Source organism: Pholis gunnellus, assembly GCF_910591455.1.
Source record: "Pholis gunnellus genome assembly, chromosome: 1".
NCBI lineage: Eukaryota > Metazoa > Chordata > Actinopteri > Perciformes > Pholidae > Pholis > Pholis gunnellus.
In genome coordinates this window covers 10,802,974-10,827,322 of record NC_136528.1, presented here as the reverse complement: position 1 = coordinate 10,827,322, position 24,349 = coordinate 10,802,974, and the positions used below count along the sequence as shown (strand labels likewise).

General features: G+C 41.5%; 1 protein-coding gene across 3 annotated transcripts; it reads right to left on the bottom strand.

The window, feature by feature from the left end:
* Nucleotides 1-617: 617 nt before the first annotated feature.
* Nucleotides 618-24,119, bottom strand: csnk1g1 (casein kinase 1, gamma 1). 3 transcript variants are annotated; one of them, XM_079164564.1, is made up of 13 exons: nucleotides 23,854-24,119; nucleotides 23,021-23,061; nucleotides 22,001-22,070; nucleotides 14,225-14,376; nucleotides 12,802-13,036; nucleotides 12,597-12,682; nucleotides 12,149-12,233; nucleotides 11,809-11,957; nucleotides 11,617-11,724; nucleotides 10,088-10,198; nucleotides 7,722-7,828; nucleotides 5,777-5,800; nucleotides 618-4,905 (listed from the first exon to the last, which is right to left on the bottom strand). In XM_079164564.1, exons 1-13 carry the CDS (start codon nucleotides 24,038-24,040, stop codon nucleotides 4,851-4,853), a joined length of 1,410 nt encoding a protein of 469 aa, XP_079020690.1. In that variant the 5' UTR covers nucleotides 24,041-24,119; the 3' UTR covers nucleotides 618-4,850. The 3 variants fall into 3 exon arrangements, with proteins under 3 accessions (XP_079020690.1, XP_079020689.1, XP_079020691.1); XM_079164563.1 differs by lacking the exon at nucleotides 5,777-5,800; XM_079164565.1 differs by lacking the exons at nucleotides 5,777-5,800; nucleotides 10,088-10,198.
* Nucleotides 24,120-24,349: the final 230 nt, after the last annotated feature.

The following is a 24,349-nucleotide window of genomic DNA, read 5'->3' as shown; positions in this document are numbered from 1 at the left end:
TGTGTGTAGAAAATGACTGCAAAATATAAAGCATCTTAGTAAATAGGACATGTTCACCACACTCCTGTGTATAAAGTATGTAAAGTCAACCTGCGGTTAAGCTTATTAAAATTTGTGAAATTCAATTCCATGTGACTTGATATCATCTTAGCGTTAAGATAATTTTGGGAAACAAGGTCCAGTGATTTTAGGTCATTAACTGTGATCCTAATATGTTTTTAATTACTTACTTACATCAGCAGTTCTCATGATATAAAAATAAATAAATGTTATACATGTAACTTGTGACAAAGGGAGGCATTGCTGTAATTTCGAGGCATGTGCAATCTTACCATCAACTGTGACAACTAACTTTGGGGAGCTAACTGCCCCGTTCTTGTCAAGATTACCTCCAAAACCAAGTTATTCAGAAAATGGTTTCTTTTCCAGCCTCAATTGAAAGATTTTTTTTTAAGCATTCGCGACACACTTATGGTAACGGCCGCGATGAGGTTATGTTCCTAACGAGAGAAACCTGAGAACAATCAGTTATATTTGCAATTTCTTTAAAGTGAGAGTACAGCACCTGAAGCAATTAATGCAAAATCACTTCACAGACAACATTCCCACAAGGTGGAGAGATCTTTTATTTTACATAAAAAAAGGGTGCAAACTGGAGTTTCCCTTTAGGTGTGGAGGGAATAAAAAGTGATTTTATAAGGTTCATGTGTGACACATTGTATTATATGAATCAAAGGAGAAAAAACAAAACAAAAACAAACAGGCATTTCAGATAAAAAAGGACCTTTATCTTTCTGTAAATTAAAAATATGAAACGATAAAAAGAAGAAATGTGGGTCCTTCATTCTTGAAGCCCTCGACTAACTCATTCAAATACATTTCTGAAGTGACATTCATATTTCAACACAATAATATATATTTACAGTTTTAAGATTTCTCTTAATCATAGCTCTGAAAACAAAAAAAACAATGCTGAGGGGAGGATAAACTCTTGGAACTGTACAATTTGAATTTCCACAGTCTGAGAGGGAAAAAAAATATATATCAAAGAATACATATTTTATATGGAATCCCAACAGAAAGAACAAAGAGTATAATTGTGAACTCTGTACAATTTACAAATAATCATCACAATATTGCAGTAAATGTCACCCTAAACCTCTCCCTCAAAGAAAACAATACAGTAAATCCAAGACGACTCTACAGTACAGCAACAAGGGAAAAGTGCCAGAGAACCCAGAAAGACCTAAAGCCATTCATTCACACTTCAACCGTCCTTCACTTTGACACACAGGAATGTGACGTTACACACGACCGGAGCCGTGAACACAAGTCTGACTGAAGCGCATCAGAAATGATGGGAACTGAAATGGAATGTGCTGCGAGAAGACATTTTATTTTACACGAGGACTGGAAGCCGTAACGTCTCACTGACCCAAACAGTACGTGAGCCCCGCAGGTGAGAGAGGCCGCTCGCTGTCGTCTCCAGGTAAGCCATGCAGATACAAACCACACAGAGTACTGATATATATCGCTCTGCGTGAGGCCCGGAGAGTACAAAGTAAATACATCAGAGTAATATATCTATATCTACCGTTTCAGCCAGACGACCCACACTTTAAGGAAGAAGCAGATGTTGCAAAGACAACCAGCCACAAATCCAACTGTGAAATAATAGAACTTGGTTGATACATTTATACTGGTTTCAACAATAATAGAAAGAAACCAACAGAAGCGACTTATAACCGCCCCCTCCTCCTCCTCCTCCTCCTCCTGACAACACTTCCTGGTACTGAATTGGGCCACGTTGCTTTGCAATTTTCCCCAAAAATGACAGTGGACACGTCAAGGACACACGGTGGAATGCGATGGTCAAAAACACATTCAAGTTCATATTTTCCTGGCACAGGTAAAAGGCATGGGCTAGTAGTCGTCTCAGGAATGGCACTCTGGGAACCCGAAGGGGGGGGGGGGGGGGGATGTTGAAGGCTAAATAGTCTGGATATCCATCTCACTACACATTAAATACTTTCAACTTTTCTCAAGAAGCTGGAATGAAACCAGTCCGGGTGTCGCTGATGCTCTGTGGGGAGAATCACAGGCAGCAGATGTTTGGTGTCTGAACAAGCTCACCGACAACAGATCAAAATACATCACGGCGAACGTTTCACAGAGACTAAAGCATGACTCCAACCTCACAACCAACATCTCACTGCACCTCCTTCTGGGTGGAAACACGAACCCAACACTAACACCAGCTAGCACAGGACTCCACAGGTGAGTCCGACACACTCAAGAGGCACTAAGACGTCTCAAAGAAATGAATACCCGTCATTCAAATAGCCTGTTCTCCCGCCATTCCCCCTCAAATCCTATGTGTGGACTTACTATGATAATGACAGAGAAACAAAACAAAAACAGAAAAGGTCCCGTAGATTTTCATATTCAAGTACTTTCAATAACACAATAACTTAGACCCCGGAGTAACGGCCGTGTCAGGGGTAAGAATAAACCGAAAGCTATACAGTGTAAATACACGCAACAAGCAGGTTTACATACGGATTCATTGAGATAGTTTGCAACATCTACAACATTGTATTTCTAAAGATGATGGAGAAGGTCCACAAAACGCCAACTCTAACACTGCGCTGAGAGTTGATTCACCTAGGACTGACACGTGTGTGCGTGTGTGTGTGTGAGTTGTGTGTGCGCATGAATGTGCAGAGAGGGGAAAAAGGAAGGGCGAAGGGTGGGAGGAGGATGTAATGGCACAAAAAAAAAAAAAATCAAGGAGTGGGCGGGGATTAAAGTCGATTTAAAGTGTATTCCCTGCACCCTATAGGGAAGGCCTAGCGCACGAGGCAGCTACAATTAAAGTAATAAGCACGATTAAAGTACAGTATTAAGAAGGCAGGGTCTCGTCAGGGAAAGCTGGGGTCAACAAATGTAGTGCAGTCATGGTCTCAAGCTTTTTCTGTTACCCTCTCTTTCCCCATAAAACCATGGCTATTTGGAATGGAAAAAAACAAAACAAAAATTGCATTCAAAGAAATTCACATTAGCAAGATATAACATAAAAAAATAAAACACCTATGTACGGTAATTCTCTGTTAGGAGGATAGGCAAGGTGACATATCGAGGATATTGTTTCAAGGCAGTCCTCCATGACACGAAATAAAAACTAAAATGGTATGGACATGTTCACTTATCCGCCTTCGCTCACGCCGTCGTTCCTCTCTCGGCGTCGAGGAGAGGAACAGAGTCGTCCAAACTTCAAACGTCGCTTTGCAGCACAGGGGTCTTCAGGCTGGACACGCAGGGGCAGGGACGTCCCAACACCATTACACATCTTTACACCACACCACCTCGTTTGGCGTTGCTCTCCTCACCGTTACAAGGGAAGTCATTAACTGCTCCGATACTAGCTGGGGAACAGTCTGCAACTTTGGGCTTTATCCTACAGGTCACCGCCCCCCCCCAAAAAAGGAAACGAACCACCATCATGCTGCCAACTCGTTCATCAAACTGGTGATGTGATGTGGTGGTCGACGGGTCGGTTGGTCGGGGTTAAGGCATCAGACAGTAGCGTCGAGAGGCTGCGATTCCATTCTCTTGTCACTCCAAAGCAACATCCCCCAGTGTCTACTGGTGAAGAGTCCATTATTAAGCGTCACATTATTAAGCACATTTAAGACCCTCCCACCTTTTAATCCACTTAGTTTTGGTCTCACTTTTTTTTTTAAACATTGGTCTTAACTCCTAAACTGCAATTTCCTTCCCATGCGCATGACAGATTATATAAACGCTCCAACGTAATTTACATTTCTGTCCATACATTCAGTGTGTATGTTTTAGAATAAGTAAGAAAACTGGTGGCAACCAAGACATAAATAGCATAAATAGCATGTTGTTTTTTCCAGCCCCATGTACAAGTGTCAGGTTGCTGCTCATTATCACAAAGCCGACAGGAGCAGAGCTGCAAACGAGACTGTAGTGTGTGTTTGACGGCGGCGTGGTTAAGGGGAGTGCTTTAACCAAGCAGCGTGAGCAGAAAGCGCCCTCAAGAGAACACAGTGCAGGAGGCGTCTCTGGTCTTCTGCACTATCAGGCCCCGGGTCCCAGTGCCAGGGTTGACCTCTTTGGAGGAAAAAAAGTGCAGGGGCCAAATGGCAGACTGATGCTCTTTGTGCCTGGTGACGGGCAGTGACACTCTGGGCTCCTCGTGTGTTCAGGTTTACATTCAGTCCCACGCCAGGAAAGACCAAAAAGGGCTTTGTGTCAAAATGAGTTCGCACACTAACGAGGGACAAACCACTTTGAACCGGGGCTTGGCAGAGGAGGAAACGAAAACATGATTTTGAGAGTCAAACAAAGAAATCATAGTATGCAAACAGGCCGACGGTGGCGAGCTTCCACGGGAAGATCTGTCTCTTCCTTTTTGCAATACCACAGAAGAGAAACAGGAGCAGAAAATATGCCAAAAACCAGAGGAAAAAAAAAAAATACAAATGCTGTGTCGTGGGGAGGAAAAACAAAAAGATTATCCTCTGCAAAATTCCAACAAAAAGGTTGGCCGCTCGGACGACTGGCCTGCAAAACATTTCCGCACATCTTGGAGGAGGCGAAAAACAAGAAGAAGAAGAAAAAAAAAAAAAAAATGAAAAAAGGACTCTCATCAAAAGACACAAGCGTCTTGCACATCTCAACAAACCATTTTTAACGGGTCCCTCCAGAGAGCAATTCAATCAAGATCTTTCAGTTGTCTCCCGAATTTATTCTGAAAGGGACCTTATTGATTTCTGAAATCACAATCAACTGAGCCGGACGCGTTTGGGGCCGGTGGCGAAGGATCATTTGTGCCTCGGCGTGTTCTTCTTCCGTTTTCGCTTGAAGAAACAGCAGCACCTGCGAACAGAGACACAGATTAAACCCGGTATGTAGATGAGAGAGGCTTCAGATGAAGCAGAAAGAAAGAACAAACGACGAGTGGACGGCTTAAATTGGTTTGGTTAAATAGCTGAATAGTATTCTTTCAAATCTGGACAGATGCGTGTTTTTGGGATCACATTGGTGAGAACTGCAGCTGGCAACGGGTTTGATTAGTAAAACATTAGCATCAAGGACAAGATGGATAATGTGCCATCCGCCAAAGTGTGTGCATGCTTATTCACCTCCCACAGAAAGATGACAGCGGGGACTTTAATACAAACTGCTGCAGTGACGCCGAAGGCAATATTTCTCTTACGCAAAAACATAAATGGAGAAGTGCACACAGAGCACGAGACACAGTCAATAAAAACACACAAAGACAAAAAAAAAAAAAAGCTGTGGATCAAGACATAGGACGGTGACTGGGTACTCTTAGATGAATTCATTAATAACAAAACATGGGGCACCATGCAACAGGAGTGTAAAGGCTTTTAATCTGAAGCCAAAAGAGTAGATATCCGAATACTACAGGGGCTCACACAACAGACTCTTAGTTCACTTCTTTCAAAGCACTTACTCTTTCTGCCCTGATTTGATATTACGTTTTTAGTCAGTATGGCTGCTCACACGGCAGCACTGCTTAATATGTTCTCTACTCATCCGTCACTACAGCATCAGGCGATGGTGCAGAGACTTGATAGTACACATATTAGACAGGGTTTATGGCCCTACTGTACCAGTGAGAGTCTAGTTAAAGTTTGTAAATAATAACTCCACTGGGCCCCAGCCTAGGCTGGTCCACTCCCTGTCCCATGAGTCGGATGTGGACTAGCAGAGAGGGACTCACCACAGGTTGAGCATTTTCACGCAGCTACAGCAGAAGAGAGAGAGAGGAAAGAGTGTAAAGAGAAAAGGAAGATAGATTAATACAGAACGACCAGGATGAAGGGACTGGGCTCATGCCACACACACACATGCACACAAACACACCAACAGGACACCGGTGGACAAGGAGAGGCAACGTTCGAGAGGTTAAAAAAGGAGAAAAGATCACAGAAATGGTTACAGAACATAAGACTCTGCAGCCATTTCCTCCTGGGCTTTATATTACCTTTGTAAATGTAGGTATCACTTTGCTTTAATTATACATACATATATAGAGAAACAACATATCCTACGACTGGGTGATAATTAAATATAAGTTATTATCTTTCAATAGAATCATATATTGAGATATCGTGGTACACAATTACGTCATCTAAATGGAAGATAACCAGAAAGTATTAACTCAAGTCCTTCAGTCAGTCTGATCATTTTGCCTTTAAATTCGTACTGAGTATTTTCTCATATTATTAAGTATTTAATTCACACAGTAGTATACAAAAATAGACTATTGAGTTTCCAGAAAACATGCTATTGTGATATAACATATATATATATATATAATATAAATAGATGAAAGAGCCAACTATATAAGTGGCATTCATTCACCATGGGAACCTGATATTTCCTTAAAAAGGAAAAACATGAATTAAATTGCATCATGATTTGCATCCATTACTTCACGTTCTTATATCAAACGTCGACTAGTCTGAGGAGGTATCAAAGAAGAGACTGTCAGTAAACGCGGCAATCATCACATCAAACAATTGTGTGAACGAGAACAGGAGGAAGATCTGATTAAAGGGAATGAAGCTCTGGGAGACTCATGAGGAGACTCAGCAGAAGGGAATCATGATGGACTGTGATGGGAAATAAAACCCTGCAATATGATTTATAGTGACTGGACTAATGCCTGAACTGGACCGAAGCTAAATACGTTGAAAGATATATTCTATGTCAAGATATATTATGTAATAAAACAAGAAGCCGTTTTTAAATGTCTCAGCCTGTGCAGTTTTCAGTACTTTTGTAGCTTGTAACTAAATCTCTGTATTTTGGAGTTGAGTTTCACTCCAGTTTTTGTTTGTTCTTTTACTAAACAAAGAATTGGCCTCACTGTTGTTTGCTTTAATATCCAACAGCCTCTAATCCCAAATGCAAAGCACTTAATATCTTCATTAACATAAATATTTGTAGTCTCAGAAGAGCTTCTCTCAATCGTCTGAGCCTCGTGACATTCAGTCAGCAGCGCAGTTATAGCGCAGTGGGCAGCCAGCCATGCAGCGCGGCGTCATTCCAGCTGCTGAAGACTTAACAGTAGCCGTTTAGCCGGTGCTACCAGCTCTCAGATCAGCCGAATGAAACCAATGTTAATGATCGGGGGTTTCCATGTTTGTCTCTCAGGGAGAGAAAGATGTGACTGATGCGATGACATAATCTTTGTACGTGTGACTAAGTCACCACATGGACAATCTGGTGTGATCTCAACTGGCTGCGACCACAACACACACCAACAGAAGCTGCTTTGCATTGATCATTGCTGATACTGTTAACAGGTTAATCAATGGTGGAGTATTGCTTTAAGTTGGCCAGGCTGCTAGAAAGTAAAGCGCAGCCTGTGTTAGGGGTGGACTGCAGGTATGAGAGGATGAAGTAGCTCCAACTGAGAAGTTAATCTACATCTAAAAAAAATCAAATTAAGGGAACAGATAGGCAGCAGTCGAGATCAAAAACCCACACAGTCAAACAGAAGAGGGGCAGAATGACAGCTGGGGGGGGGGGGGGCTGTCACAATCCAACAGCATAGCAAAAAGTGTTGAGAGAGAGAGAGAGAGGAAGAGGAAGAGCGGGAAGGAGAGGACGCGACAGATGGACATGGAGGAGAGGTGTGGCGGGTGTATGACACATACTTGGCCTCGTCGACCACTTCCACCTCTGCCTGAGCTGTAATGGGAGCGTTGGAATGAACAGTCAGTGGCTCGTCTGCATTCAGCTCCCCGTTGGTCGAGCTGACCACCTGTGGCACAGACGGGTGTTACTTTAAAAAAAAAAAAAACAGTGATGACGTTGGCCCGAATAAATGTGAATAACCGCTCCTGCTGTGATGGGAGTTCTTTTTCTGGTTGCATGAATGCTGCTTTACCAATTCACTTTACTTTCATTGCCTCCTCTGTGGAAACACAGCAGCAAAGAAGAACACATAAAGAACACATTCATGTGTTGTGTTAACTCCTCTTTTTTGTATCCATGGCCACTCTTTCATTTACAGAACGTTTCAAACATTTAACATCTGTCGATCTATATGAATCCTAAAGAATTTTGTGGTTTTGAAAATCTCTTTAAAGCCCGTAAAGAAGGAATTCTTCAAAATCAAAAACAGACAAACTGCCACCGACAGACAAATTACGGTATGCAAAGAAAAGCTATCGACGGTTGTCCCATTCACCTGTAAAAGAAATGGCATTATAATTATGGTAAAGATGTGAGTTTTGTGTGCATAGGTTTATACAGTGTACACCTTTGTTAATGTCAGCCACCTTTCAATTCCATTCATGGCGCAACAGTGTGGAAAAATATCCTTAAGATGAAGTTGCCAGACTTTGATTAAAATGACTGCAACTACCACAACCCATTCAAGATGAGGGTCACATGACTGCTGGAGGTAGTGGAGCTACTACAAGCGGGCTCTTCTGTGTTCGTACTGCCAGCAAACCACAGTCTGTGTGTGAGCCATGAGTTAAAAGTCCTGTGCACCACCGTCACATTTTATGAATGAAAATTACATTTGTTCTCTTTGGACTTCCGCATCATTGTGTTTGGGATCGCCTTCGTCATTATCGTCAATTTCCCCACAAGACATTCTCAACAGTGTTGGTTATTATTTTTCGGGATGACCCCACACATTAGATTTTGCTCATTTGTAATCTGTTGTTTTGTATTTTATTGTACGATGTGTTTTTGACTTGTAACTCGCTGCCTTTTGGGCCAGATCACAAAAAGAGAGATTTTATCCCAACTGTTTTTTATGTGGTTAAATAAAAACATTTTTTAATTAAATGTAATAATTTCTTGGAAAATGATTGGAGTAGAACAGTGACTGTGCTGCTTTAAAAAGACAAATATCATAGGTTTGGATTAATATCCATAAAAGGTCAATGACCATTCTACTGTATACAGAAACATTACTTTTGCAAACAACTTTATATAAACTTATAAAATAACAGAGTCCAGCCCACAGCTAACAACGAGGCTTGCTAGCATTAGCTCTGCTACCTCCATTGATCTTTTGGGCATCATCTGGCACAGTGAAGCAGATTCTCTTTATTCTTTGTGCACCGAGCATCCAATCAGAGAGAGAAGCTTCCGCCAATGTAAAAAAAAACAGGAGACAAGGTCCACATATAAAGTGAACATACAATCGTTTTTACCTGAATGAAACACAGAATGATGTCTGTAACTTACAAGCTTCCACACGGTTTCACCCTGAATGGTTGAATATTACATTTAGTAGAATAGTCAGAGATCTAATAAAGCTGACACTGTACACACCTATGCAAACTGAGCTGGTTACACACAGGGACAATCTTGGTAATGGCAAGACAAATTATACCAGGATGTTCCTTTAAGCATAATGACCCTTTACGACTAAAGAGCATGCACTTAGCCGGCTGAGCCACGCAACTCTGCCATGCAAGAGGCTTCTTGGTCTTGCAAGGAATGTCCAAGCGCCATGAAGAAGTGTAGTACCTGGGACCAATATGCCACAACCAGGGCTGCTGTTTATAAAGCTAAAGTCCTTTTATACCATCTGGGGTGGGTGGCACCAGATGACATGCATATGGTGGTGCAGAAAAATAACATTTCCCAGCCAAAGGGTAAAGGGGTGGGGGGGAGGTACATGGTTGTAGATCTGTCTCACATACAAGGCTAAAACACAAAATAAAATGTCTGCCAACTACTATTGAAATGGAAATTAGAAATACCGATATCATTTTGGGAATACAATTTCTTTGGATCAATTGTGAGCTCTAATTTCATTTTCAGTTTTCAGGAAAATAATTAAACATTTTTTTTAAAGGGTTGACAGTTACGTTTTACATCTTCATATCTTACAAATGCAGAATCACCATTTGTAAATGCCAAACTTGCCAGTGAAATCTGGTTAAAAATATTCAAATGATAAAGAAATATGTGGATTAGATCCTATGAGACAGATCTGACTCCATCGAGATTGGGGTGGGTGGGGGTTGTGGTTGATCAGGTGAGGGGTGTATACCTGCACTGAGCCCCCGTGCCTGTCCGCTGCCAGCTGGGAGGTCAGATAGGAGGAGTTTGCTTGGCGTGTGGGTTGCACCTCCCATGCTCCTCGTCGATCTGAGACCGCTGTCTGCTCAGGAGTCGGGGGGGCGTCGGTGATGGGAGGGGAAGTGGGGTAGGTGGGTGCGATGGGAGAGGGTGGCGGGTGGTGGTGGGATAATCGCGTTAGGAGAGATGGATATTTGGGTGTGCGTGGCCAGGTACCATGCAAAGCAGCATGAGAAATGAAGAAAAAAAAAAATGCAACAAAATAAAAGAGTGAATCAAAATCAAAGCAAGGCTTCAGCCAAAGAACTGAAATAGAAACTAATGAGCCTGAAGCCAAATGGAGGTAAGCTCTTACATCTCAAACGTTGGCCTCAATCTCATCACATTTACATCACACACAAAATAAACCTAAACTATCTATGAAAGAATCGGTTTGTTTGACGGGTTGTCTTCGTAACAGCCATTAACAATATAAACCAAAGCAGTTCACACAAACGCGATAAAGAGAACATTCAGCAGTGACCGCACTGAATAAGAGTTATTGTAATCCTTGATTGTCAGAAACGTTTCATTGTTCTTATTCCCCCCGCACCATATCTGGAGCAAGACGAACTAAAACATGTGCGGCGGGGGGGCGGGGGGCAGGGTGAACTGCAGTCCCTCGAAAACACTGGCCAGAAATACCGTTAATTAAACCTGAGCCCATTTTCTAACGGCCTCGCCTGTTCCATCGATCTGGTGAAGAAATCAAATCCTTCACTTTCTCTTTTCAGTTAGGGCTGGGCGATAAGTCTTCTATCATGATATAGGTCATTTCAAATCTTGGTAAGGATATAAATCAAATAGCCCGTTATCTGGTGGATCAATAAATGAATAGTGTATTTGGAAACAACCACATGGTGAAGCCAGTTTTCTCCTGTGTGAATTAAATACTTGACAAATCAATTTAGATGACACAATTGTGTATCACGATATATGATGGAATCACAATAATATTCCACTGAAAGACCATATATCATCATATAAATATCGCCCGGCGCTAATGTCAATGTAGTACAGTATGTGAACGACTACAAAGCATCATCTCAGTTATCTTTGTGGGCTGCTGTTAATCAGAGCAATTCATTTCAAAATACTCAACAGCCAACCAAAACTGATTATAGAGATAATTGGGATTAATGGTGTTTTGACAAAATATGTGACAAATCATCTTATTGTCATCATCCCTCTTTAAAAAAAACCCAAATACATCTCTTCAGGATAGTTTTCATAAAAGCTTTGAAACTCTGCATGCACATGAGTCCTGATAACTGCAGAATCCTGTATTGTTCCTTTTATTCAGAGGTCAGATGTTGTGTACATATATGCAAGCAGGGGAATAGGTGTTGTACCTCATACATACACTTCCGGTTGTAATGCACTGCCTCCCTCGCTTTCACTGGAACAAAAGCCTGAAACACACACTCGCTCACCCACTACTCATAACAAAACCTGGCGTACCTGATTTCTGATTGGTGGGTGCTGTGAGGGCCGGTCTCTGTGAGGATGGCTCTCTCTCGGCACAGCCGACGCTCCAGAGTCTATATGGACAGACCCCACTGGTGTGGGCTGAGGGGAATAATAACCAGTTCAATTCTGGACCGTCAAGCAGTTAACTGAAGAATTGTTGAGTCGTTTACGTGCGTTACTTACTATCTGCCTGCCAACCCAGTCGTAAGTGTAGTCGAAGGTGTATCCTTTTCGCTCAAACAGTTCAGTGAACAGAGTCCGCAGATATTCATAGTCTGGCTTTTCAAAGAAGTCCAACCGTCTCACATATCGCAGGTAGGTGGCCATCTCCTCTGAATTAAACAAGTATTTAAAGACGGTTTAACCTTTAATATGGATACTATAATTCTAATTATATAGTGGGATGACATTTCAAAACATTTCATTTGGAAAGGTCTCGGTAAAATCACAGCTTATCTCTATTTGATCATTTTCCAGCTTTACAGCGTGATCCATAACAACATTACAGCCGTCATCAGGGTACCTGGGAAGTTCTCACAAAGGACCTCGACGGGAGTGTTTCGTTTTGTGTCTCCAATCTTCTGGTACCGTTCTTTCAACGTGTCGGCCTGCAGGAGAATCAAAAACGGAAAGACTTATGACCCGATTCTGACGTCTGATCAGAAATATGTCAAAACTAGTTCTTCATATGTTCTTGTTTCTTGATGCAGAATTGGTTAATGTACTATTCATACAATCACTTCTTATTTCTCTATGGTTGTAGCAAAGAAAACTCTGATAACTTAAGTCTTTACATTCACATTTTCACACAAAACAGACTTTCAATACATTCTCAAAGTGTTCATGAAGAACTACAAATAAAACAACAATACTGATCTGACTATCAGATCATTGTATCATGTCAGCTCTCAGGCGTTTCTTTTTTGATGCATGTTTTTTCTACATAGGACAAGACTGATGTTGTAACATACCTTCAGACCTTGCCATGGTAGACTCCCACGAAGGAAATACATGAACATGTGGCCTAAAGCCTCCAGGTCATCTCGCCGGCTTTGCTCTACATCAATAGATTTGATAACATTTCACTGAGAAACTTCAAGAATAAAACAATCCACATTACATAATAAACATGTCAACACAGCAGAATCAAAATCAAAGCGTTGAAACTCATCTTACCTTTGCCTAAATGTGTATTGATGGACATATATCGGGCAGTGCCAGTCAAGCTCTTATGCTCCCTGTATGGAATGTGTTTTTTGGTCTCGGGGTCGATGTACTCTTTGGCCAAACCAAAGTCAATGATGTGGATGATGTGTTCCTTTTTATTCCCTTGCCGTCCGATGAGAAAGTTTTCAGGTTTCACGTCTCTATAGATGAGGTTTTTAGAGTGCACATACTCCATTCGAGAAATCTGACGAGAAAGAATACAGCCGAGTCAGCAAAAAACAGCAACACAGGCCTTAAAGTCTGCAAAGCGTAGTCAAGATGTCAAAAATGTACTCAAAACCGACATTTTAATGAACGTTGACTGCTTTCAAGAGCATCGTGATATAGAATGTCAGTGTTTTTATCAATTTACCACGAATGATATCCTCTGTCCCTCTTGAAGGATCCTGAAACACTCCCAAAGAAAAGGAGCTTGTGTAGGAGCTCACTGCACTTATGTGGGATCACTCACGTGTGCCGAAAAAATAAAGGAGACCGACGTCATAAATACAGGGGAGAGATTGGCTGAGGTGCAGGCTTTGGCGTCTCTCTGTTCTGCAACATCGTGCTTATGTTGTGCCGTTTTGTAGATTTCCTTACCAACTTGCAGGGGCTATCTGCATTACAAGAGCACTGCAGATTTTGTGCTGACAAGTTGAAATGCTAGAAATTTTGAGATGTCTGAGGCGACGAAAAGCTGAAAGACCACCATCTGAGCTGCTCAAACCTAATGAGATTCAGTGATGGCTTTGCTCTTTTTGACAGCCTACCTGACTGACCAATAGTGCGTGTGTACTGACAGACTGCTAATTTGCAGACTCTGCACTGGTAGCCCACCTGCTCCATGGTCCTTTGTAGGCATTGTGCATATAAAATCATGTATAATAATTTATTGTAACTGTAAAGCAGCAGTACTAATAATAAAATATGTATTTTTTACGAGGCATTCAGGGACACATGTTAAACTACTGTAAAATCCCAAATATTTGGTACCTTGATTCACTTCAGAGGAACAGATCATCATATTTAGTAGCTCTTTTTTGCCGCTGTTAAAGCAAACACAACATGCTTCTTTACCTCTCGACTCTAGGTCCACTTACTAGCTCTTGCCAGAGCTTTCAACTGCATCTCACTTTTTGTTCAGTTGTCAACCGAGCAAACTCCATAGAAAGACCGTGAGAGGAGCTTTAAAGCTGACTGTGTGTTAGAAAATTCCTCCACCTGTTTAAAACCCACATTTGAACCCTTCCACTGATTCAGGGGGCAGAATCCCTTCAAAACCCTGGAAGGCTTTTATTATGAAACGTATGCAGGAAGTGTTGGGCTTCACACTCATAAGAAGTGGAAGCTATTTTAAAACAACTTAATGTGTCATAAAATGTGCTGAACTTACCAGCTGAATCGCTATCATTAAGACGGTCTTCAGTGAAAAGGTCCTGTCACAAAGGTCAAAGAGGTCCTCTAGACTCGGGCCGAGCAGCTCCAGAACCATGGCATTGTATTTCCCACATGGCCCAAAGTAGAACACCTGGGGCACGCCTTCAGCTGAAACACAAGCAGAAAGAAATTAGGCCAACAAGAGCATCCCAGCCCAGTGGACACAGCTGTACGTGTCCTCACTAGACATTTACAAGTACGTCTAACATATTCAAGATCATTTTTAATAGCTTAGATAGTAGAAAGAAAACTGTTGAGAAAAAGAAAATACTAGTTAGTAGATGGGAAAAAAGTAGAATATGCCTTTCAGGGGTTTTTAGTTGTATATACACAAGTGTGAGTTCGGGAGGCATGTTTATTATTCTGGTCTCCCTTGACTAATGATTTTTCTAAGTTGGGTCCAAGGTGAACCATGAGAGGCCTCAAACTGGTCTGATAGGAGGAGGGGCACCTTAGGAGGACATTGAGCAGAGAGAGCTGCTAGGTAAACATTAACCCGAAAGTAAAACACAACACCTGCAAATAAAACTGTGTCACTCCTCTAGTGCAGGCTGAAAACTAATCTTTTCACTGGCTCATCATATCACATCCTCCCAACTGAATCATATCACTCTAACTGCTCTACATTAACTGCTCTAAAATACCTTCCATCTGTCACCTCAGCTCCTATTTTACTTCTTGTCACAGTGCAGTTTAGCGTTGTGTGGTCAGTCCAATGCAACAGTAATAATGGCAGGGCCGGTGCTCTGACCCATATCCTTCGTATGGGTTGTTATTAATGCTGGCGATGTGGGAATTAAAGATCCTTGTACGGCTGTGGTAATAAACTGCAATACTAAAACTGAAATTGTTCCTCCATCGGCGTGACACAGCTCCGATTATGTTTTCTGCTCCGACCGTTGCATGTTTGGAGTTTTTGGGGTAAAGCTTTTGGTTCAAGATTTCACTCCAACACTGCCACTGTTAAAACAGCCGTCCAATCACAGAGGAGGGGGGGGGGGGACAAATGGCACAAAGACCAACCGTCACATCCTACATGCACACGTGCTGAGAAACAAACAATGGAGGTGAAATCAACACAATTTTTACTTTAGCGGATATTTCGTATCATTGCAACCAGACGCAACCAAAGCTTCTCAGCTGAAAGAAGCGCTTCGCCTCATTGCCTTTGTGTTCTTCATTCATCAATAAACAAGTTCATTTGTTTTAAAATTGTCATTTACAAAGCAACAATATACCTAATAAAAGCTTGACAATAAAGCTTATTTATAGAGCACTAAATCAGGATAAATAAAAAGTGATTTGCAAAAGCAAAACAAATATTGCATATCGTGCGTTTGAGCCGATCATTTTCACCGCAGGAGAAATGTCTTCAGCGTGACAGCCCTAGCTCCATGTCATGTTAAACTTCTAAGTATGTGAGCTTAAATCCTAAAAATTGTAATGAAACGGGATGACAAATGTTTCCTTTATTCCAGCAGGTAACTGTAATAAGCGGATTTCTAAATTCACAAAAGCCTCTCCGTCCTGCACACACATTATGAAATTCTAATTCATCTAATCTAATGTTTTGCAGGATTTCACGTTTTATGCACATAAACTCCTATTGATTGTAATTATTTGGAATTGGATACATCTGAATTATTTGTAATCTTCTTCACCACATCCTGACCTTAACTTTCAAAGAACAAGAAATCAGGTCAAACTGTTAATTGCCTTCAGGGGATGAATGAATCAAAGTTTGCCCCTGCTTACTGCCGGCCAGTCCTATTAAAAAAGGTCCCCTCAAGAAACTTCAAAGGAATGCTTCAATCATACAGAACGTGCTCTATCAGACTGCTTAAGCTGTGCTCAGTCCTTGGAAATAATATAATTGCATGATCGTTAAAAGTAGTGGAAACGTCCAGATTGCCTTTCATTTCCTCGATCGTAAAGCCAGAACTTTATCTGCAGTTTACGAAATGACAAAAAGTCTTCTGGAGATTAGAGGGAGCAAAGTTATAGTTTTGCTACCCGACCTTTGTCTTTTTCAACATACAGTCCCCACAATCAGGTGTTTGTAGTTAAGGAGCCTATAATCAATGATCATTTTACTATTTTCAGCAACTGTTTTTGGAGGACCCTGGAGGTGGTTCTGTCCAACACGATGCTGATTGTTTGCCACAGCATGCATTGTCTGTCACTCCACACAAGAGTTTACAAAGCTAAGAAACATGAAGCAATGTAGCTTAACTGTGATCATGCACTAAAAATTGAACATATGAAAAGATAGGCTAGCATATGTTGAATGAACCTGGTTGGCCCACTGACATCAGGCAAATTCGAAATTAGCTCAAAGTAGCTAAAAAGGATTGAACTGTTGCTGAAATGCCAGGTGCCAATGAACACAACATTCACATGTTATCCCTTCATAAAGTTGATATGAACATTAGCTGCTCCGCCAGTGCTTTACACATCCTGCAACACAGAGCGGCATTAGAAAGCATAGTCCAATATTTACTTTCTTTCTTTCTTTCTAGGGTGTGAGAGTGAATGAAAACATTAAGTCGCCGGGCCGTAAAAACCCCAAACAATAAGCTGACATTTAAGACGTTACAACTGGAGAACTGAACTGAACTTTGAGGGAATATTCTGGGCAACACCTTTCACATTATATGTAAAAAATATCATCGATTGTTAACATAGAAATATTGTTCAGAGCCGTTTTAAGACTAAATTTGTAATTCCTTCTAGTACCTCCCTATAGAGCTGGTACATGTTTCTGACCGTAACACCGTCACTATATCTCAGTCTATCTACAAGCCTGAAGATGATTTATTTTCTTCTACACACATACAGGAGACAGTAATGGACAGGCTGCCTGCAAACAATATTTTAGTTGTACTGTATGCTCAGTCCATTCATGTTTCTTGTGACGACGAAGGAGCACAAGTTTAGTGAATGGACCAAATTGCCTTAAAAAACATTATTTTGTTAATAAATTTAAGAAGAGACTGATAATAATAAAGTTCAATATTAATCCTGAAATATGAATTTATACTGAATAATGCTTTTTGACTCGCGAGCTCGGTAATAAGAAATACGGCACAGCTTGAAAGGTGGCGTGAATGCTGTCAGCCAGCATATGGGCATGTAGGAGTCATGCTGCGCTCCATCTTGTGTTTCTGGACACCATCGTGCAGTTCTGTGGGTTGCTAATTGTACCATAAGAACCCCGGGTGCCTGTGGGAGGCCTATAAATGTGTCAGATTGGAGATGTGCTGTAAATAAATGGATAAACGGTTGTTGAATTGAAACCGGTGGAATGGTTAGTCAAGCTTTTTACTAGCACAGGGAATCCCAGAGCCTTCATTATCTACAGCAAAGCAGTCCTCAGAAGAGAATCCGTGTGTCCTGTACTGTACTCTAATTGTACAGGAAGACGCAAACATTGATGGAAGCTACCACTTTGGACTTCTCTCGTCCACTTTTCTGAAACATAATGAGAGCTTTTCATGGGTGTAGCTCTGACTTGGTCTTCAAGACATTTCTACATTGCTGCAAGTGAACAACACGTGGCCTGGACTAACAAAGACAGCGGCTGCAACTATAACTCTACTCCTACTACAGAACGCATCGGATTTTTAATCTAATTTAGTTCATGCTGGGGATGATGTCTGCTCAAACCTTACAGACCGACGCTCCATTCTCCACAGACACATTTAAGTAGAGTTAGCTTTACTAATGTAACGGACTGAATATCCTTCACAGGTATATAATATGCAGTTGTATTTAGTGGTAGAATACACCTATTGGATGAAGATATTTCAAATAAACTCATGTCATTAGTCAGAAGAAGTCTGTGATCCGAAGAGACTAAAACATCGGCATATAAATCACAACTACTAAGGTTTTATGCAGACTTTCACAAATGTATCAGCTCTGTCAGTTTGTCTTGTGTAAAAGGACAAAAGAATACATTTTCATATGCATTACCGACATCTAAAGAGGGGCCGGCTGCAGTCCTTTACAACAAAAAGGAGAACAAGAAGAATTAGATGGATGTGTGATGAATGAATAAATAAAACAGTTTCTAAGCCCGACTGAAAGGCCCAAATATCCCCGCACACGACTTTCTATGTGTGCATTTTCTCAAGCAGCTGTCAAAGACCTGTTGTTTCTCTGCACTCTGTGACGAGGCCAGTCCTGAGCTTGGATGCTTTATCGTGACCATCTGGTAGTAGTTGTTCCGTTATTAATAAATTATATGCGACTGTGTAAAAGAGGGTTGTAGAAACTCATTCAAAATCTATTTTTACATCATATATCTTGTAACCGTGTTTACGAGGCGCTTAATGCCAGAGCAACATCACGCCACCTCCCCATGTAGATGCTTAACAAAACGGTAATGCTACATAAAAGTGTCTCGGCACCATCATGTGCGTTTTTTTTAATGGGAAGAAAACATCACAGAGATGATGTGTTGGGATGACTGTGTGGAGTTTGCATGTTCTCCTCGTGCCTGTGTGGGTTTCCTCCCACAGTCCAAAGAAATGCAGGTTAGGTGAATTCGTGACTCTGAATTAATCTGTAGGTGTGAGTGTGATTTTCTTATTTTATATATAAATATATACACATGTCAGCCCAGTAATAGACCAGTCGCCTGTCCAGGGTGTACCCCATCATTCACCCACTGTGTGTTGACATAGGCCGTGGCAGTAAGACAGCTACAGGGAAATTCTGGTTCGTCCTTGATTTTCAAATGTTTAGTGGGATTTTTGAAAGTTTAAAAAGGTGCTAAACACAAAGATTCAGAGTATTAATATGGCATCAAACAACTACTTGTAATGTAAAGGTGTGTGTGTCTTGTAATCCGAGCTTCTCTGTGCTTTGTTTACGTAGCCGGGCCTGCTGCATGTGCATATTACTGCATGCAAGTCTCTGTTTGTGGCTAGCTATAGGCTGTTTTAATTCTTTTCACAATGCCAACCAATTACGACACATCGTCAGTGTTAGCTCGCCAACGTTCCTCCTGATGCAGTGACGCAAAAGTGACGTTTATGAACAAGAAAAAAAGTGTGTGGAGAACCAATATGACCCTGTATACATTACATTTGGATTCATAATAGCAGTAACATTTACCACCTGGTTTATTTTCTCCTCTTTGGAAAGGTGCTCCTCGCACATTTTGTAACAAACAGAAGTGGGCCTTAAGCTACAGAAGTTGGAGAACCCCTGTTTTAAAACACCGCTCTCTAGTTCCTCGACACGCCCTATTTATTCCAAAATAAACACTGCTCTGGGAGAACTTCTAGTCTTGACAATGATCCAAGTGTTCGCATCAGTGGGAACAGACATCCAGGGTAAGACCTCCGGCCTTTCCTTTACATGTTTGTGAAATCTAGTAAGCTGTGTCACTGTGGGAAATGTTTACTCCTTGGAATTGCAACGGTCACAGAGCTGGTGTCGTGTTTCATGATGAGGTCTGACTGCCGATGCCTTTAAGAGCTCAACGGTGTCCTTGAACAAACCCTCTTGATCTTCAAAACCACCCCGTCCTCGGCACACTGATGCCTCAGAGTCTGCCGTCATGTAAAACCAAAGCAGCGATGAAACCTTAATTGATTGCACTGATGAATATTCTAACATGGAGAATATGTGCAAGGAGATGCTTAATTCCTGATCTAATCGTCCTCATTAATATCCAGTGACAGTTGGTTATGCACCAGATACAACACCCTAAACGAGCATCTGAGCCAAAACCACATTAATTCATAAAGACCCCGTCGCACAGACACTGTGACAACCACATTGGCTGAGAGGAATGTGGCACAGCCACGAAGAAATGAGGTCACGTTATCCCATCTGGAGGAGAGGACAGAGGCAGGTTAGCGCGAGGAGAGGCAGACCCACTCTCTAAATATTTAATGAGTTTCCGCACAGTTGGCCTTTTCCAGCCCTTGCCTTTGCAAAACAATAGCCATTATATTCCCAGTCTGGTTATCATATATGCATGTAGGGCTCCAAACAGCACATTAAGGAGTCGGACCACACATCACAGAAAACGTGGCTTTTATTTTCCCAAGCCAAACTGGGACTGAGACCACCCCTGATCTGGAACAGATTTAACCGGTTTAAAGAAATCCTTCATTGATAAATTGATCAAAATTATCTATCAATCACTAGCTCTTGTTTAGGAGTATTCATGTGACTATCAGTGCAACGTTAACACATTATTTCAGCCATTTTACCAGAAGAGCAACGCACAACTATTAAAAAAGAGTCTTCTATTGTTCCATTGTTTCGAGCGTTCCCACCCATTTCCTCTCGTACCAAGACTAAAAAAAAAAAAAAAAGTTTGCCCTTCATTTATTTCTCCGTTATAATCATTTAATCTTCACACGATTCTTGTCAGTGGTTACTATAACAAGGATGTGTCAGCAGACCTCGACTGATCTCTTAAGACAATTGATAAATTCTCAGGGGAGCCGAGTCAAAAGGAGAAGTGGTTGAGGAGCAACTCTTGGTGTATTGTCTTTCATTCTGAACACTTAATAATGACGTGTAAAGGGCATGGTTCTAGAAAAGAGAATAAGCGGATCTGGAAAAAGACTAAGAGGTACTTCAGTGTTTGTACGGTTAGTGGTGACATCACTGTTCCAACACCATGAACCGGACAGTGTAGATAAACTGTCACCATTGGCTCTAATGTGTGCAAAAAGAAATGATTAAAATCTAGAATCACCGCCTCCGCCAATCCGTCATGTTGAGGTTTACATACACGTCTGTCCAAAATGTCATGACTTCATCATTTTATGCAAGATATTTGTGTGGAATTAGCATAATTAGCATATTAATTCTTGAGTTATGATAAGGTTCGCAAGGTCACAATAACCTTTTGACCACCGGACTCTAATCAGTTCATCTTTTCAATCCAAGTGGACGTTTCTGCCAAATTTGGAGAATGTCCCTCAAGGCATTCCAGAGATATCGCTTTCAGGAGCATGGCGCGGACGTGAGGTCACAGCGATCTTGACCAGCGATGACAAAGTCACAAGAAAAATCAATTTGGTTTTGGAGTCATTTGGGCTCAACTGATTGCAGACAACACCGGAACTAATGAAGTGCTAGATTAGACGCAGTAATAACAACTTAATAAAGGTGATGATATGTCAGTGTTGGGTTCACTGCCAGCAAGTGTACAAAAAAAGGTTGGAGGTTTAAAAGAAATGAAATGCCTATGTTTGAAAAGCCACAAACATGTTCCAACACACCCAGACTAGACCCACACGAGTCACTGTGACACACTGAATAGTTATCGTTCGCTCAATCAGAGATGGACATTGGACACACGTGCATTAAGTCTACACTGAACAGAGGTTACATCTTCCTGCATCTTCCTGCCTCGATTAACAAGTCTTTTCAGTGGATCAGGAAATAAAAATCAGCTGCTGCGTCTGCTTTGCGGGTGTATAAGAAGCATTATGTCAACACCTTTCATATGGAAGCGTTACAAGCAAGGTCACCACGCTCTCTATGCACGTAATCGTACTCGTGGACACAGAGTCCTGGAAATTAAAAAGAGTTGCTGACGCAGCTTAAGATCAATACGTAACCGGAGTGGAGTAATCACTTGTTGTGGAAATGATGCAATCTGCTGGACTAATCTTCCAAAACAGTCAAATCATTGTGATGCAATCACAAAAAAAAAAAAAAAACCCACGAGGAGTCGCGAGCACATCTGTGACCTTACCTGTGGTTCCCAGTGTTTTGTAGAACCGGTACTCTAAATGCAGCTGTGGCGCCCTCGACTTCACTGGTTCCTGTACAGTGGAGACATTCAAACCAGCACGCAGTTAATGACAAGAACCTCACAAACTGGAATAAAACAGACAACAGAAAATACAACAAAGATATATTTTGAAGACTTATCTTGTACTTAAGACATACGCAAACATGCTATACAATGAAATGTGAAAACAGAATTTGAGATGAGCCAGGAAAACCCTGAGCTTTGCACAAACATCACCAGCAGCTCTTTCTGCTACCAAAAGCTCAAACACATGTAAATGATGAGATTAAAAACGCTAAAATCAGTCGCCATTTTGAAGGTTTTTTCCCAAGCTACGAAGTTACACTCCACCCAAACTTCCCAATTGATCGTGTAGGAAACATATGAATAAAAGTGTTCAATAATAATCTAGTGAAAGGGACAATCCAGTCACATAAAAGCACCCAAAGTCTGAAATGTCCCCCCAGTTTATTGATGTTTAGAAACTCAACACATATTTATTGAAACATTCCTCAATTGTATAAAATCACTACATCCGTGTCCGGACACCATACAGTACTATGAGCAGCTGACAACTATCTGCTTAAACAAACGTAATACTTTAGTGTTGTAATTTTGTATTTACTACTCTGTAATGAAACAATAATAAAAGCGTGAGTCAGGAGTCATGACTTCCAGGCATCTCATCTCCTCACTGTGACACCCGAGCACATCCTGAGAGTCATATTTCTGGAAATCAACTGCAATGAAGAACATGCAATCTGTGTCTACTTGAAGCTTAACAGCAGCGTCCCTGTCTGAACACGGCATTGACATGATACGATATAATTTCAGTAACATTTAAGACGCATCACTTAAATAAAGTACAGAGTGCTTCATTGTGCACCTGCATAACAGTTTTTGATCCATCATTTTGCAAGAGATTGTTATATCAGCAGAGGTGTGGAATCATGCAGAGAGAGAGAGAAAGTGTTCACTTACCAGTTTAATAGCTACATACTCGTTGGTGTAGAGATTTTTACCTGGAATAAGAGAGAAGATGGCTTTTAAAAATTAAGTACACCACTTCAGGCTTTACAAAAAGGTTCCCCGGGTAATAGGCAACACCGTAAGTGATTGTGTCTGATTGAGTGATGTTCTTTTTCAATTTTGGAAGATCCACGTTAAATAAAAAAGGTCTATAACAGAAAATGATGCAATCGTGCTCCTTTTCCCCAGCTCTCCTTGAATATACTCAGTTGCTGGTACACCTCACTAAAGATAATGCATTATAATACAACAGCCATAAAAACTGTTTTGTCATAAAGTTATAATGTTGAGTTTTGAGAGGTTTTGGTTTAACCCTTTAAAGCGAACCTCCCACTGATGGTTTGAATGATCCTGTTTAAATCTGTCTAAAATAAGAAAGATATTATGTTGAGCATTCATTCTTTCAGGCTTCCGTTATTAGGTCATCACGTTTTACGCTCTTCATGACATCCTTAGGTTACGGTGTGTTGTGTGTGAAATGGAACCAAAGTATCAGCGCCTTCGCAGTCATATAAATGGGTGTGGACAAAATATTAGAAACATCTCAGTATAATGCAATACAATTCAACAGCATCACAAACTACAGCCTTCAAAATAAAGTTAAATCGATATCTCTCTCAAACGGCTTGAATTAAAACTGAACCATTTTTGGGTTAGGTGTACCTAACACTGGTTCTGTGTGTAACTACACTTAGTCTGCAGTTCATGACGTGGCATAAAATCTTCCAAATTCACTCAGTTGTTCCATTGTGTGATGAACCATTTCACACACGATTAAAACTTACCGAGCTTCAATTCACCAAAGTTTCCACAGCCGATCTTCTTGCCCACACGAAAGTTTGGCCCCACCATGAGAACCCCGGAGGAGCTGGAGGAGCCAGATGGTCGGGACGAGTGTCCGCTGCGGCTTCCCTGGGAAACTTTAGTGGTCCTGGCGGGCCGCTCGCCATATTTATCTCTCGGTTGATCCATGGTGTGAGCAGCACAGGTCAGCGGGAGCCTGGAGTGATGTACAAAAAGGCCTCCTGGGCCGGGCCCACCACAGCCACAGCCCTGGTCACTGGCAGTGCCTGGATGGCACGGTCACTCTCATGAGACAAAAGCTGGCGGAGTTAAACCGGCACTCCTCACCGTCCTCACCCGGTCGCCTCTAACAGCTGTTGGACAGGCTGGTCTCTGGCCTCAACATCTGTCCCAGGAAGGAGAAGGTGGAAGACCTGCAACGAACACAAAGAGAAAAGACGTTCACTTTCCACAGAGAGCATCATATGGAACATGGAG

Bases quoted from the DNA above. Each gene is read 5' to 3' on its own strand.
- csnk1g1 (XM_079164564.1), bottom strand. From the start codon at position 24,040: ATGGATCAACCGAGAGATAAATATGGCGAGCGGCCCGCCAGGACCACT. The intron at 23,062-23,853 runs GTAAGTTTTAAT...CTCTTATTCCAG, and splicing joins CTTTGGTGAATTGAAGCTCG to GTAAAAATCTCTACACCAAC. The intron at 7,829-10,087 runs GTATACACCCCT...TCTGTGCCACAG, and splicing joins GGCACGGGGGCTCAGTGCAG to GTGGTCAGCTCGACCAACGG.